This window comes from Caloenas nicobarica, chromosome Z (genome assembly GCF_036013445.1).
Source record: "Caloenas nicobarica isolate bCalNic1 chromosome Z, bCalNic1.hap1, whole genome shotgun sequence".
Classification (NCBI taxonomy): domain Eukaryota; kingdom Metazoa; phylum Chordata; class Aves; order Columbiformes; family Columbidae; genus Caloenas; species Caloenas nicobarica.
This window is the reverse complement of record NC_088284.1, coordinates 107,120,433-107,134,786: the sequence shown is the minus strand read 5'-3', so window position 1 is coordinate 107,134,786 and position 14,354 is coordinate 107,120,433. Positions and strand designations below refer to the sequence as shown.

The 14,354-nt window shown below is 45.4% G+C and overlaps 1 protein-coding gene across 9 annotated transcripts in view; it reads left to right on the top strand.

The window, feature by feature from the left end:
* Window positions 1-14,354, top strand: part of DOCK7 (dedicator of cytokinesis 7) — a 103,930-nt gene that overhangs the window by 71,253 nt on the left and 18,323 nt on the right. For 5 of the 9 annotated variants that reach the window (XM_065655496.1, XM_065655493.1, XM_065655492.1 and 2 more), the window contains 11 exons: window positions 47-217; window positions 999-1,138; window positions 4,932-5,101; window positions 5,886-6,040; window positions 6,919-7,101; window positions 7,586-7,721; window positions 8,172-8,268; window positions 8,698-8,715; window positions 10,610-10,706; window positions 11,969-12,103; window positions 12,813-12,965. In XM_065655496.1, coding sequence (XP_065511568.1) covers window positions 47-217; window positions 999-1,138; window positions 4,932-5,101; window positions 5,886-6,040; window positions 6,919-7,101; window positions 7,586-7,721; window positions 8,172-8,268; window positions 8,698-8,715; window positions 10,610-10,706; window positions 11,969-12,103; window positions 12,813-12,965 — 1,455 coding nt within the window. The remainder of the gene's footprint in view (window positions 1-46; window positions 218-998; window positions 1,139-4,931; window positions 5,102-5,885; window positions 6,041-6,918; window positions 7,102-7,585; window positions 7,722-8,171; window positions 8,269-8,697; window positions 8,716-10,609; window positions 10,707-11,968; window positions 12,104-12,812; window positions 12,966-14,354) is intronic. The other 4 variants (XM_065655499.1, XM_065655498.1, XM_065655495.1 and 1 more) reach the window with 1 other exon arrangement.

Sequence of the window (14,354 nt, the reverse complement as noted above, 5' to 3'; positions counted from 1 at the left end):
ACTCTGTTTTGGTGCTAACAGCGATCTTCTGGGCTAAACTCGCCAGGTGTCTTCAAAGCTGTATTCCTTAACAAATCCAAGTAACCTGGCGTCTCTGAGGCTGGACTTCCTTCGCATCATTTGCAGCCACGAACACTACGTCACCTTGAATTTACCCTGCAGTTTGCTCACACCGCCTGCATCTCCATCACCGTCTGTGTCTTCAGCGACTTCTCAGGTACGCCGTGACAAAGATCCTTTGTGGAAATGCAAGTTGGGCTGTGTTCTGAGGCCTAAATCGTGTGAGGCGGTTGCACCGCCTGTATTTTCAGTGTCTGCTTGCTAAGATCAGTTGGAAGTGTTCATTTAGAAATTAATTTTTCCTGCTACATAGATTTTTGACTTCTTTTGATTGTTTATTATTGAAAAAAGAATGCCCATATCCCTGTCCTCACGGTCACCAGACATATTTCTGTCCTTAGGGACCTAGTCCCCTTCTATACTGGACCAACACATGAACCTAAATGAGCCATTAAAGAAAAGGCTTTGCCCAATGTTGCCCTTCTCTTACAGAACAAGGATGTTTCACAGCACTGTATTCAGTCCGAGCCTGTGCAGAAAAAGTAATTTGAATTAGCAAGTGTGTCATTCAGGTGGATTAATTAGTTGTAAAATAACATAAACTAAATCAAATTAAAGCCTTCTTAAACCTGAATAGGAGCATCTGTACCTGAGTTAAAAGTTTAACTGATCTGCTTTTAAAGATTATTTGGGCTTAGCTTTCCTAAGGCTTGTCCTGTAGGTGGGAAGGCAATGACAGCAAACAGAATTAACAGCAGAGTTAGTGAGTTTACACATAATGTAAATAGATGTGCTTAGATCCAAACAAAAAAAGGGAAAAGGTAGTTTATGTGAGATTGTCTTTAGTTCTGAAAACTGCTTCTAATGTATTTCATAAGCTTTGACTCTGTGTTCCAAGGGGCCTCATTATGCAACTTCTGAAACTTGATTTTTTGCAGAGTTCTGGATTCTCCACAAATGTCCAAGACCAGAAGATTGCAAATATGTTTGAATTGTCTGTGCCTTTCCGCCAGCAGCATTACTTGGCCGGGCTTGTATTGACAGAACTGGCTGTCATTTTAGATCCTGATGCAGAAGGGTAAATCTGTACAATTTTTTTTCCCCAATACTTTTCTGTAATTCCAAGCAAGTTGTGGATGCAAAGCAAGTTCTGCCATGGCCAGAACTGATTTAAATTTGTGAGCTGAGAGGATAAGAAACCAGTTCTTTAAGAATCCACTTTCTCCCTACCACTCATATTTCGTACTTCCTTGGCCCTGACTCTGAAACATGGTTTCAGTCACATTTTTCCAGCTGAGAAGAAGGGAGAGAGGTTCCTGCTGGAGCCCCTGTCTGCCACAGGGGCACAGCTGAGGCTCTTAGGAGGAAAATAGATAAACAGATTTTCTCAATTGTAACAAGAAAATTTTCAATGTTTCAGAAGTCTCTGTGGCTGGTGGTTTTGAATGTTGCAATGTATTTCACTTGTGGTCCTCCCAGCTCTTTTTAAGCAGAAATTATGCATTGATGAGGTCCCTGCAGGTCACATATATAGACAAATAGAGTCAAACATGCAGTTTGTCCGTGACTTGCCCGGCTTGTGCAGCAAATATTTTTCTGAAGTAGGAGTGTAGCCTGTAGTTCTGACGTCCAGTCTGTTACTTGTGTTCTTTAGGGCTATATTCTGCCTTGCCTCTTTAAAATGGGTTTCAATGGAAATTATTGATTGCTTCTGCAGTCCTAAGTTATCTCGCAGGCATTTTTCTCAAGGTGGACTCAGAAATATCGGCTGAGTCAACAAATGCTGATGATTCATGGTTAATTCTGCCCCTTTAACAAGAGGTCTCGGGAGTTAAACATTTATTCTGTTTCCTGTTGGAGAAGAAAGTGATGCCATAAATTAGAATATTTTCTTGTATACATACATAACATGCTGCAGGCCATTTGTTGGCCTGAAATGGAAAAAGCAGCAAATCTTTACTCATATACGCTGGCTGCAGAAATCCTTTTTGTGGCACAGGACCATCCCACTCACTGGTCAGAAATCGGGTCCTGTCTCTCATCATATTTGCCCTTGTTCTTCACCAACTTTCTGTTCTCACCTCCCTGCCCCTTGAGCTCTCTCATCTTGCTGTTCTCAGCACTTAAGCTTGGCCCAGGACGGTAATCTCAGCCCAGCTGCACAAAGGGACAGTGGGGAGACGGCTCCTCCCTCAAACCTGGTCTAGACAGAAAAAAACCCCTGATTCTAGTTGAACTCTTGAGATGCGATTTGATCAAAGCTCCTGAATTTTCGTGGAGATGTATACCAGTAATGCATTTGGGTTTTATTGTTTTCCAGAATGACTTGTAGTTTGCAGTGTATTGGCTGTTCTCAGGCTTCAACCTTCTACATTCGCCCTGGTAGATCCACCGTATAAAGTAACCCAGTCTGTTCCGATCCGCTCCTCCCTTGCCTGTGAAGACTTTTAACAGGCAAATAGTATCATGAGCAGGCTATTAGTAGAGGCTTCAGACATGCCTGCCGTGTTTTGGCCCCCACTGGAAAAAACTCAGAATTGTTCCTAGTTGCGCGATCCTGCAGCAGCACTGGAGAAGGATATCCATCTAGTTGCTTATTGTGTTAGAGCCTTGCCTTAGGTCTTGATGGGTGATACACAGGCTTCAGTGTGTTCTGTTCTTGCTCTTTTTGCTCCATTAGTAAACTATGTTAAATTTTAGCTCACCCGTTTTATAAGAACTCTTTGGGTCGAGGCGGGTGGGTTACACAGATCCCTCCATACGGGGTGCTGCACTGCAACACGGTGCATCACATCCTCCTCCAGCGCACTTGGATTCATAGAATTGTTTTGGTTGGAAGAGACTCTCGAGATCATCGAGTCCAACCGTCAACCTCACGCTGTCACTAACCCACGTCCCCAAGAACCTCATCTCCGCATCTTTTAAACCCCTCCAGGGATGGTGACTCCACCACTGCCCTGGGCAGCCTGTTCCAGTGCCCGACAGCCCTTTCTGAAAAGAAATTTTCCCTCCTATCCGATCTAAACCTCCCCTGGCGCAACTTGAGGCCGTTTCCTCTCATCCTGCCCTTGCAATCTAAAAGACTCTACAAGATGCAGATGAAAGAACGAGCTGAATGTGTCAGAGTGAGTCCAAGCAGCTGTAGACCCTCAGCAGACTGTCTCTGTGAACAACGCTGGGGTGCTTTGGTTATTAACTCATACTGCTCGTTTCACAGTGCCCATGTTGTCCATATTGTCTGAGGTTATAAGGGCAGAAGTGAGAAAATCAGAATTTGGCCCTCAGTATTCAGCAACTAAAGTCATTTTTCCAAAAGTGTGCTGTCTTGACACAAATTTAGGCCAGGGCTGAGATAACAGAGGGGATGGCTGGAGGGCGGCACGATCAATTCATTGCATTATCAGCCAGAAATATTAGGGGGCCGTATTTCCTCCTCTTGGCTGTGGATCGATCCACCGCGGTACCTGCTCTGTTCCGGAGAAGTGAAAAAGAAATCCATGTAGCCCTAGGTTTGAATTACTCTGTTTGGATGTGTTTTCCCTCTGTGCAGTTCTGTAGCCTGCAGGATAGTTTCCCTTGAACTGTCAGAAACACAATTTAGGTGCCACTCCTTCAAAATAGTACAAAGGCTTTCCTTTAGCCTTAATCTGAAGGAACCGGTCACTTAAATAAGCATTTCCTTCCTAGTTGTTAAGGGTCTCACTAATTACACAAACAAACAATTGTAGGATCTCATTACAGTTTGATTGAAAAAACAGAGGAAAGAAGTGTCGCTACAACTACCTGATGTCCTCTAACCTGTATGGGTATCTTTTAAATCGTTTTAAACCCCCAACAATCCAGCCAAAAGCCTCTCGTCTTTTTTTTTTTTTAACCAGAACTCAACTCTACTTTTCAGGTAAAGTGGATACTGCCTGAAATTCAACACTTGTTTTAATACCTCAGGTCTGAACACTGAAGCTTATGTTTTGCTAATGCACAATGTATGAGCTTCCTTGGCTGCTTCCTGCATGGGGTAAAGTTGTCTTCTTGGCCTGGTTTGCCTACAGAAGCAAATAGCTCCAGAGGTCCCTGCTGTTTGCTCTGAGTTTCGCCTCGGTGTGGTGGTGGAGGGAATCGAAAGGAGCAGAGAGCGAGTTCTTGAGAGATTCAAGGGAGTTTGGGGTTTCAAGGCGTGAACACCGAGTTGGCTCACGCAAGGTGTCCAGCAAAAGGGATGGTGCTTGGGCCCTGCCATCGTTTGCATCTTAATAATGAGGAAGGCCATTTTTGTTGCTGTTTCTCCTTCTACCCCTCCATTTCTTTGACACTTTTTATGCAGAATTATGGATCTGTAGTCTACCGTTTTGGTTGAATAATTGCATGGGGGGCTGGGGAACTGAAGCAGAAACTTCCCTATCATTTGATAAAAGCAATGGTCTGTCTTAGGAGGGCTTTTCTCTCTGTAAATGGTGTTAAATAGAAACAAAAAAAAGAACACATCAAATAGTTTCACTAAACCCGCTGTCCTCTTAAGTTTCTCTCCCTGTTTTCCATATTCCCTAAGTTCTCCTAATGATCTGTAGTAGACTCAATACTTCAGCATAGCAGTAGCCGGGACTTTGTTTTCATATGGAAAATACAAGAGTGTTCACATTATATTGAGTGTGTACCTCCACAAGATATTTTTGTATGTTTTATATGGCACAGTGAAAAGCCAGCCATTTGTAAAACAGATGGGAGATTAAAAAAAATACGTGTAATGGCATTTTATTTGAAGCTAAAAATAAAAACCAGGATTTTTTTTGTGTTTTTTGAAGCACCTTAGTTACAAAGTATAGTTTGCTTTGAAGATATTAACTAATCTGTGTGACCCAACTCTCTTTTAACAGTTTATTTGGATTGCATAAGAAGGTCATCAATATGGTACACAATTTACTGTCCAGTCATGACTCGGATCCGCGGTACGCTGACCCGCAGGTAAAGGCCCGGGTGGCAATGCTGTATCTACCTCTGATTGGCGTGATCATGGAAGCCGTGCCTCAGCTTTATGACTTTACAGGTATTTTATATTCTGTGCTTTGAATACATGTTCATCCGCTCACCAGACTTGAGTGTTTGAGTTCTCAAATTGAACTACAAAACCCTTTACTGTTGGGTGAGATTGTTTCTGGTTTTGAATTGTGACTTCGAACGTGTTTTTGCATCCATTTCCCAAACTGTACTTGCAAAATGTATCTTCAGTGACTTAACACTCAAAGGCTTCATTTGCCCAATTGTTCGCGTGAAGCAAAAAACGAGCAATGCATTTTAGTTAACATCTGGCTGCGTACTGTCCCTCTGCATCTCTGACCTGCTTGAAAAGTCACCTCACGTAGTGTACAATTGTCATAACAATTCCGAAGGATAAGCAGAGTTCTTCTCCTTCCTCTTAGCATGTGCTCTGGCAGCAGCGCGTTTCAGGGGTGCTTTGCAAAATGTTATTTCAAATCAGGGCAGGGAGTCCAGTCTGAAATAGTTTGAAATTTGGAGGTGTCATCTGCAACCTTTGAGTTCAATGACACAATAAAGCTACAAGTCAGGATTTGAAGTGAAGCACTCAAAGGGACAAAAGGTCTAATTTTCAGAAGGGTTCTAGATACTGAGGTTGTGTAGGTTGCATTAGAAAATTGTAGTTTGCTTTGCGTGATCTCAAATAACAGCCCTGCTTACTTGCAGGACCTCATGAGCGTGATGATTTTCAGTTTGCATTCCTGGACAGTTCCATGAAATTAGCACTGTGGAGGGAGTCTGGGGAGAGAAACTTTGAATTTGGGGACTGACGAGATGCACGTGTTTCTCGGTAGAGAGTCACAACCAGCGAGGGAGGCCGAGCTGCGTCGCTGTCGATGATTACGAAAGCGAGGGTGGAAGCATGATAAGCCAGACAGTTGCCATGGCCATCGCAGGAACATCGGTGCCTCAGCTCACCCGGCCCAGCAGTTTTCTACACACCTCGTCGGTACAAAGCCACCTCTCTCTATTCCTTCACCCTCAATCTGTGTCAACAAGCAAATATTTATGCATGCAGGTCCTGTGAAGCTGATCAGTGAGTGGTAGGGACCACTGGGTGTTACACAGGGAGGCAGAGGGTGAAAGACAAGGGGGAACAAATCACGTTTGCAGGTGGTTGTGCCTTTCTCAGAGACGGTATAAGAAAATGCCAGATGGGGATAAAAATCAACAAACCTCAGAAAACGGAAGAATTCTCTTTTCTGATAAAGATTCTCTTGTTTTGAAACAATCTGATAAAAGCTCTGTGAAATGCAATGGTCATTGAGCTCTGAGCAAAAATTCCTTCCATGTCTAAATCCTGCCTGGCTGAAGACACAAATGAGCCATTTCCCCTGTTCTCTGCTCAGGGAGGGAATCCTCCTCCTTCCAGAAGCAGGCAGGCCGTTCCATTTCTCAGTCCTGCTTTTACTCCTGCATCAGAACCCCATTTTGTTGGGTTTTACGCACGCTCAAAGTGAGACACTGATACATGCATGAGATAATGAATGGAGCGCCTCTGTGTAACTGTGAACCTGCTCGAGGTTATTAAAGGCATCCTGAGGGAAGTGAGTATTTGCTGCCTGAGCAGAAACTCATTCATTAAATTTGATTATTTTGGTTCAAACTACAGCTTCACACTTGTGGCTTGTCTATCTGCGAGCTGTTGGTTTGAGAAAAGAGCGATGTGTATCTCCTGGTTGTTAGTAAAAAATGTCTATTGACCTTCTGTTCCCATTTGGTAATTATTTAGGCTGGGATGGTAGGTGGTGCAGATTCTTTTAGTGATGACTGAAGTGTTTGGATGTAAAATACAGCATGGCAAACATATTGACCTGTCTGTTTCAGAGCGGCAGGCAGCACTCCACCTTCTCAACAGAGTCCAGCCGCAGCCTCCTGATCTGTCTCTTGTGGGTGCTCAAGAACGCGGATGAAAGCGTCTTGCAGAAATGGTTCACAGACCTCTCGGTGTTGCAGCTCAATCGCCTGCTGGATTTGCTTTATCTTTGTGTATCCTGCTTTGAATACAAGGTACTGCGATATTGTTTAAACCTCCTGAAGTTCCTCCTAGGGCTTGCCAAGGAACTTTACACTCCCATCCTTTACACGACTCCAGAAAGGCATTTCCTGCTCTACTCTAAGTATTTCCTGTATTTAGAATCCCAAGGCTTAGCACTTCTCTGTGCAACCTCTAGCCCTTTTCCATGTTTACTTTTCAGCCATGCAAGTGTCTTGTGCCTTGTTTCACTTCTTACGCAGGTTGTGCTGCTTGCCACTCATCTGGGAACTGCTGCGGAGAAAGGGGGTGGCTGGTGGCCACTTTGCTTACTGTCAACAAGAAGAGAGTTTTCCATAGCAGTGTTGGAGTCTGAGTGGATTGTCTCACTAGCAACTAAACCTGTATTTCTTTCTTGCCCTATGTCTTTAGACAGGAAAGATATTTTGAGTTGCTAATGCTTAGAAAATATCCCAGGTTGAAAGAATCTTCCCTCGTGGTCTCTCTCGAAACTTGCAGGGCAAGAAAGTGTTTGAAAGAATGAACAGTCTGACATTCAAGAAGTCAAAAGACATGAGAGCCAAACTTGAAGAAGCTATTTTGGGGAGCATAGGGGCAAGGCAGGAAATGGTCCGAAGAAGCAGAGGACAGCTGGGTAAGTAAAGAAGTCTTCTCTGCTGTCCCCGTTTCCCAAAAACTGCTACTCCCATGCCCAACAATTACTTGCAGCCGTCCGTGATGTGAGATACTACCCATCAAGATCTTCAGGCGAAGAGGCCCCTAGAAAATGCTGTTTGCAGTTTGCAGCATGCTTTGCTGGGCCTGCAAAATTAGGACACTTTTCCCAAGTTCCATCTACAGGAGATTTATTTACTTGATTGCCTTTGTGCACGTCATCATGTCTCATTTATGGGGTGTTCTTGCCTGAACTTCTTCCGGTGTAGAATTAGGGGCCATGTAAACTTCTTGGGTAAGTGCCACAGCCTTGGGCTCGAAGAAGTCATAGTTTGCTGTCACCTGTCACTCGTGAACAAATCTACACTTGCTACCCGTGCAAAAAAAATTAGCATTAGGTGACTGCTATTGTTTTCATATTCTCCTGCAGAGAGAAGTCCTTCTGGGAGCGCGTTTGGAAGTCAAGAGAATTTGAGATGGAGAAAGGATATGACTCACTGGCGTCAAAACACAGAAAAGCTTGACAAGTAACTCTGCCTTATCCTTCTACATTACCAATGTGGGAATGCGGGGTGTCTCTCCCCTTGGGTGAATGGCAGCGGCTCACTTAGCTCTCATGTGAGCAGGTTTGGGCCCTCGGTTGGAACAGGGCTGGCAGTGTGCAAATCGCTTTTAGTCCAGCACTGCCCTAACTCCTTGCTTTTTCACTGTCCCTTGCTTGCTTTGGTTTTAAAATGAGATTTAAAGAGACTGATACAACCCTTTACCTTCTCAAAACCCTGTAGCAAGCTGTAATTTAGAGAGACGATCCATTAACAGTGTTCATAGATAGCATATATATCTCATGTCATATTTCCTTTATTCCATAAGAGCATTCTGGAGTTCTCAAAGCTCGCTTTCCTTTCCTGTCCTAATCCATCACTTTGGTTGTTTTTCCACATGTGCTGTGCTTTTAGAAGCCACAAACCAGCCAGGTACTGTAGCATTGGTGTGCAGTTCTTATGAATTGGCGTTTTGTACATCTGCAGCCTCAATCATCACAGCGTTGTTTGTGATGCTTGGCAGAAGTTTTCGGTGTGTGTGTGCAACTGGTTGAAACGAGCTCTTATTGCTTATTACGCCCATTTCCTCTAAAATTCCCTCTCTTAGTGTGGTTTAATCTGGAGGGCTCAGGAGTTGTGTTTGAGCTTCGCTGTGCACGTTTTTGTTTCCTCAAATTGCAACCCGCAGTCCCCATCCTCCTGGCAAAAGCCTTGTTCCTAAACCTGGGACAACAGTCTCAGCCCAAGTGAAGCTCTGAAGAAATTGGGGAACGGGGTCCTCAGAGCCTGGATGGAGAGCAGGCCAAATTTTACCCTCGAAGACATTAATGCTTCCTGCAGTTGGAAGTACATCTTCACAGCTTCCACTTGCTTTGTCCAACACCAGAATGTAGTCTCTTGTTATGTCAAGTAGTGGCTTTTTGTCCAAGACTCCAGTCCTGTTGAGACCTTGGGAAAGCCACGTGACCAGTGTGTTTCAACCTACTAATGAAGCAATGTAGGTATAAATTCCACCACAGCACAACTCCAGAGCTGTGGACAGAGTTACACCAGATTAAAATTCGGCCTGAAGAACTAATCAGTTCGCTGCTGGCACTGAGTCTGAGCCCTCTCTCCTCTTCCCAGCAGGACCTCCTGTCCATGTTAAACAGCTGTGCAATACCTTGATGATCAAAGGGTGGTATCTCACCCCACAAAATAATCTGCTTAAATAACTCTACAGATGTGCTTTTTAACCCATATTTCCTCACTGTGACCCGAGTCCATCGCACTCCGCTCCTCCGGCACTGCAAGCGTGTTCTGCACTCATAGGCAGAGTCTGGCCTTTTGAAATTAATTAAACAAGACTTTTCACACCAAGAACCGTGCACAGCTGATTGCAGGTGGTATCATTTTGTGCAGATGGTATTATTTTATAGAGAGCCAGGCCCTAAGCCTTCATTTTCTGGAGCCTGAAGAGTAGATAATGAGCGTGTGACCCGGTCCCAGAGCATGGCAGGGGGCTTGCTGCAATCTGGGTCCCAGAGCCGAGTCAGCTGCCGTCCCCTTTGGTGTGTAATTTCTTTGGATTTGATCAGTTTCCGTGTCTGTTGGAGGTGGCACATGCAGTAGGACAAGGCACAGTTGGGCTCTTCAAATATCCTGCTGGGTCTTTGCCAAATCCAGCTCCTGCCACTGAAATTAGGCGGTTGCTGCTGAATTCCCAGGGCCACTGGTGTGAGGGGTCATACGAGCTTTGTAAAGCCGTTCCAGCAAAGTGAGTGCCTGGCAAATAACAGCCAAATGGTGCCATTTTTCTTGAACTTATTCAAGAACTGTAATATAATGTAGCTTAAACAGATGAAGATCGCACCCTCAGACTATGCTACAACCAGTCTAGCTGCGGGGATCATCAGTGCAGATATATTATATTAGCTCGTGTAGCACCACCTTGTGTCCATAGTCTATAACATAAAGCCGTATGTTCTGTTTCTGGTTGTGCTGTTGCATGCCGAACGATGCTACTAAACCAGTTTTGAGTTGGGCTTTTTGATTCTAAACTGTTATTGTGTTCCTGGGAGAGTAATGGAGTGGCAGAAAGTAGCGTGATTTCTCCTGAGCATGGCGAACATAAATCCTGTGTAAGTTTGTATATGTAAAAAAAACCAAGTCTTTCTTCCTGTCCTCTTAATGGATGCGTTAAAATATCCTTGTAGTGTTGTCCAGTAGTAAATGTATGCATTTCGACTGGGGGTTTTCTGCTAATGTGAAAATATTTTTGACCGGAAAATATGTAGGTCTGCTTCTTAAACAGAAAGTAATTTTATTGCTTTCTTTCTCTTATTAGATCAAGGGCAGAGATAGAACACGAGGCACTTATCGATGGAAATCTTGCAACGGAAGCGAATCTGATTATTTTGGATACGCTAGAAATAGTTGTACAGGTAAGGATGGTAAGAAAATAGAAATATAACAGCATTACGGTCACCTGGGCAGGCAGCAGATTGTTAAACAAAACCTTCCTGCTGCTCTGAACTGCCTGAGCGCCGTCAGAACTGTTCAAGCACCCTGCTGCAGCGGGAAGGGTGGTAATGCCTCAGCCCAGAATAATCTGCTTTAAAATGTCAATGCCTTCCTTCAGTCTTTTTGAAAGTTGTTCACTATTGTGGTGTAAGAAGCAGATGTTCATAAAACTCAGTAGTGAACTGTAAAAATTTCCAAGTTCTGCCCTCTTCTAACTGATTCGTCTGGTTCCTTCCCAAATCCACCTCAAGTTGTTGAGTTCCAGGTCAGTCTCCTGCCTCCATACTTAATGTTCGTGGTGCAGGGAAACCTCCGGGCTCGTTGATCTGTGCGCACAGCCCAGTGATGTTCTCAGTCCCTGCTGATCAGCACGGACACCTGGCAGTTTTGTCCCCTGCTTTTGTACAAATGGAACAGGCATGGGCTGGAAGCAGGTGGACACAAGAGCAGATCTGCTCCTGAGCTGCAGGGAGACTTGGGGATACTGGGGGTTACACCTTGCACCCGAGGAATCCACTTTCCCTCTAGTAGAACAAGGTCCCCAAAGTTCAGAGCTTCATTGGCTGGAAAGCACCATCATTCCAGCAGTGTTAGCGTGTGGCTCAGATTTTCATTACCTGGGGGTTGATTCAGAAATGTGACTGTTTTGCAGGGCCATAGAAATAGAACATAGAATAGAATCGTAGAATCATTTTGGTTGGAAGAGACCCTCAAGATCATTGAGGCCAACCATAACCCACGCCTGGCACTAAACCATGTCCCTAAGAACCTCATCTAAATGCCTTTTACACCCCTCTAGGGATGGTGACTCCAGCACTGCCCTGGGCAGCCTGTTCCAATGCCCCACAGCCCTTTGGGGAAGAAATTCTTCCCAAGATCCAACCTCAACCTCCCCTGGTGCAATTTGAGGCCGTTTCCTCTGGTCCTGGCGCTTGTTCCTGGGGAGCAGAGCCCGACCCCCCCTGGCTCCAAGCTCCTTTCAGGCAGTTCAGAGATCAGAAGGTCTCCCCTCAGCTCCTGTTCTCCAGCTGAACCCCCAGCTCCCTCAGCCGCTCCCGTCACACTTGTGCTCCAGCGGGTAATTTCTCCATTCCAAAGGGCTTTTCAGCGGTTGTTCTCCCCTGACACACACACGAGAGGTTGATTTTTGCTCATGCAACTTTTGGTTTACTTTTGACTGCAGACGGTTTCTGTGACGGAGTCCAAAGAGAGCATCCTCGGCGGGGTGCTGAAGGTGCTTCTGCACAGCATGGCCTGCAACCAAAGTGCACTTTATCTCCAACACTGCTTCGCCACACAGAGGGCTTTGGTTTCAAAGGTGAATTCTCTGCAGATGCTACAATATATCCTGAGCAGCACTGATGGAGGATGGGGCTGTTTTCTTCCTTTGCACTGGGGTCACTTCACCAAGCATTTATTATTTTGTGCAATATTGATTTTCAGGAAGTGTGGTCTGGGGGGTTGATAAATCCTGGCTGGTTTTCATAATTGGTAGTACCTGTATTTATGCATTTTGGGTTTGATGGCTGCACGCAAAGGTACAGTTCGCACAGCCCAAGCGTGGCGCGGGTTCCTGCTGGCCCATGCTAAGCAGGCAGAGGCATGTAGACAGCAGGGAGCACAAAACACAGGTGGAATTTAAGTTATATGAATCTCACTTAAGGTGGATTTGTTTTACTGGGCCCATAATTTAAACAATTTCCTGGTTTCTGTAGGTATACTGGGAATACCTCACAGTTTTAAGCCTGAGTTTTTGGAACTCATGTAGATCAGTGTAAGGGTCTAGATGTAGGAACAAATTGTGGGGGTAGGTAAAATGAGTTGCCTTCCATTGCTACCAGTGAGTCTGCTTTTGCCTCACTGTACAAGTGAAGTGATTCAAATTAGCACCTCTCCCCTCAAACAGAGAGGACTGGACTTTCTGTAATGCCAGTGTACGCTCAGTGCAGTGGATTGCCCTGGCCTTCACGGAACACGAGTGCGTGTTCCTGTCCAAACACTAATTTCCTCACGTGCTGTGTTTCCAGTTCCCAGAGCTGCTGTTTGAAGAAGAGACGGAGCAATGCGCGGATCTGTGCCTGCGGCTCCTGAGACACTGTAGCAGCAGTATCAGCACCATACGGTCACACGCCAGTGCCTCACTTTACCTCCTCATGAGGCAAAACTTTGAGATTGGGAATGTGAGTATCCTGCTGCACTTCATTAGGTTATTCTATGTAAACGGGTGGAGACTGCTGGGATTTTGGTTTCGTTCAGCTCTTGCTTACTTCTAATTACATCTTAGCTTGACTCACCCACATGCACTTTAAATTGTCAAGAAAATTCCCAGCCTTAACTCTTCAGTTGGTATTTCACAGGCATACGTGTAGCTCTGTGTCACAAAGCTCTGCCACAGACATCTCTGGTTGGTTACAGTCCCCCACAGTGGGCAGAAGACCCAGAGAGACCTGCTGGTTCTGGGCCCAGGGACTGTTAACGGTTTGATAGCAACAAATTAACTGTGAGTTCAGTTTTTAGCCCAGCCCAAACCAAAAGCAAGTGTCTAGAATGAAGGCTGTATTACAGAATCACAGAATCACAGAATCACAGAATGTTAGGGATTGGAAGGGACCTCAAAAGATCATCTAGTCCAATCCCCCTGCCAGAGCAGGAAAACTTAGGTGAGGTTACACAGGAAGGCGTCCAGGCGGGTTTTGAATGTCTCCAGAGAAGGAGAATCCACAACCCCCCTGGGCAGCCTGTTCCAGTGTTCTGTCACCCTCACTGAGAAGAAGTTTCTTCTCACATTTAAGTGGAACCTCTTGTGTTCCAGCTTGGACCCATTACCCCTTGTCTTACTGTTGGTTGTCACCGAGAAGAGCCTAGCTCCATCCTCGTGACACCCACCCTTTATATATTTATAAACATTAATGAGGTCACCCCTCAGTCTCCTCTTCTCCAAGCTAAAGAGACCCAGCTCCCTCAGCCTTTCCTCATAAGGGAGATGCTCCACTCCCTTAATCATCTTTGTGGCCCTGCGCTGGACTCTCTCCAGCAGTTCCCTGTCCTTCTTGAACTGAGGGGCCCAGAACTGGACACAATATTCCAGATGAGGTCTCACCAGGGCAGAGTAGAGGGGAAGGAGAACCTCTCTGGACCTACTAACCACCCCCCTTCTAATACACCCCAGGATACCATTGGCCTTCTTGGCCACAAGGGCACAGTGCTGGCTCATGGTCATCCTGCTGTCCACCAGGACCCCCAGGTCTCTTTCCCCTACACTGCTCTCTAATAGGTCATTCCCCAACCTGTACTGGAACCTGGGGTTGTTCCTGCCCAGATGCAAGACTCTACATTTCCCCTTGTTATATTTCATTAAATTTTTCCCCGCCCAACTCTCTAGCCTGTCCAGGTCTCGCTGGATGGCAGCACAGCCCTCTGGCGTGTCAGCCACTCCTCCCAGCTTGGTGTCATCAGCAAACTTGCTGATAGTACACTCAATTCCCTCATCCAAGTCATTGATGAATATATTGAACAGTATTGGTCCCAGAACTGACCCTTGAGGCACTCCACTAGATACAGGCCTCCAA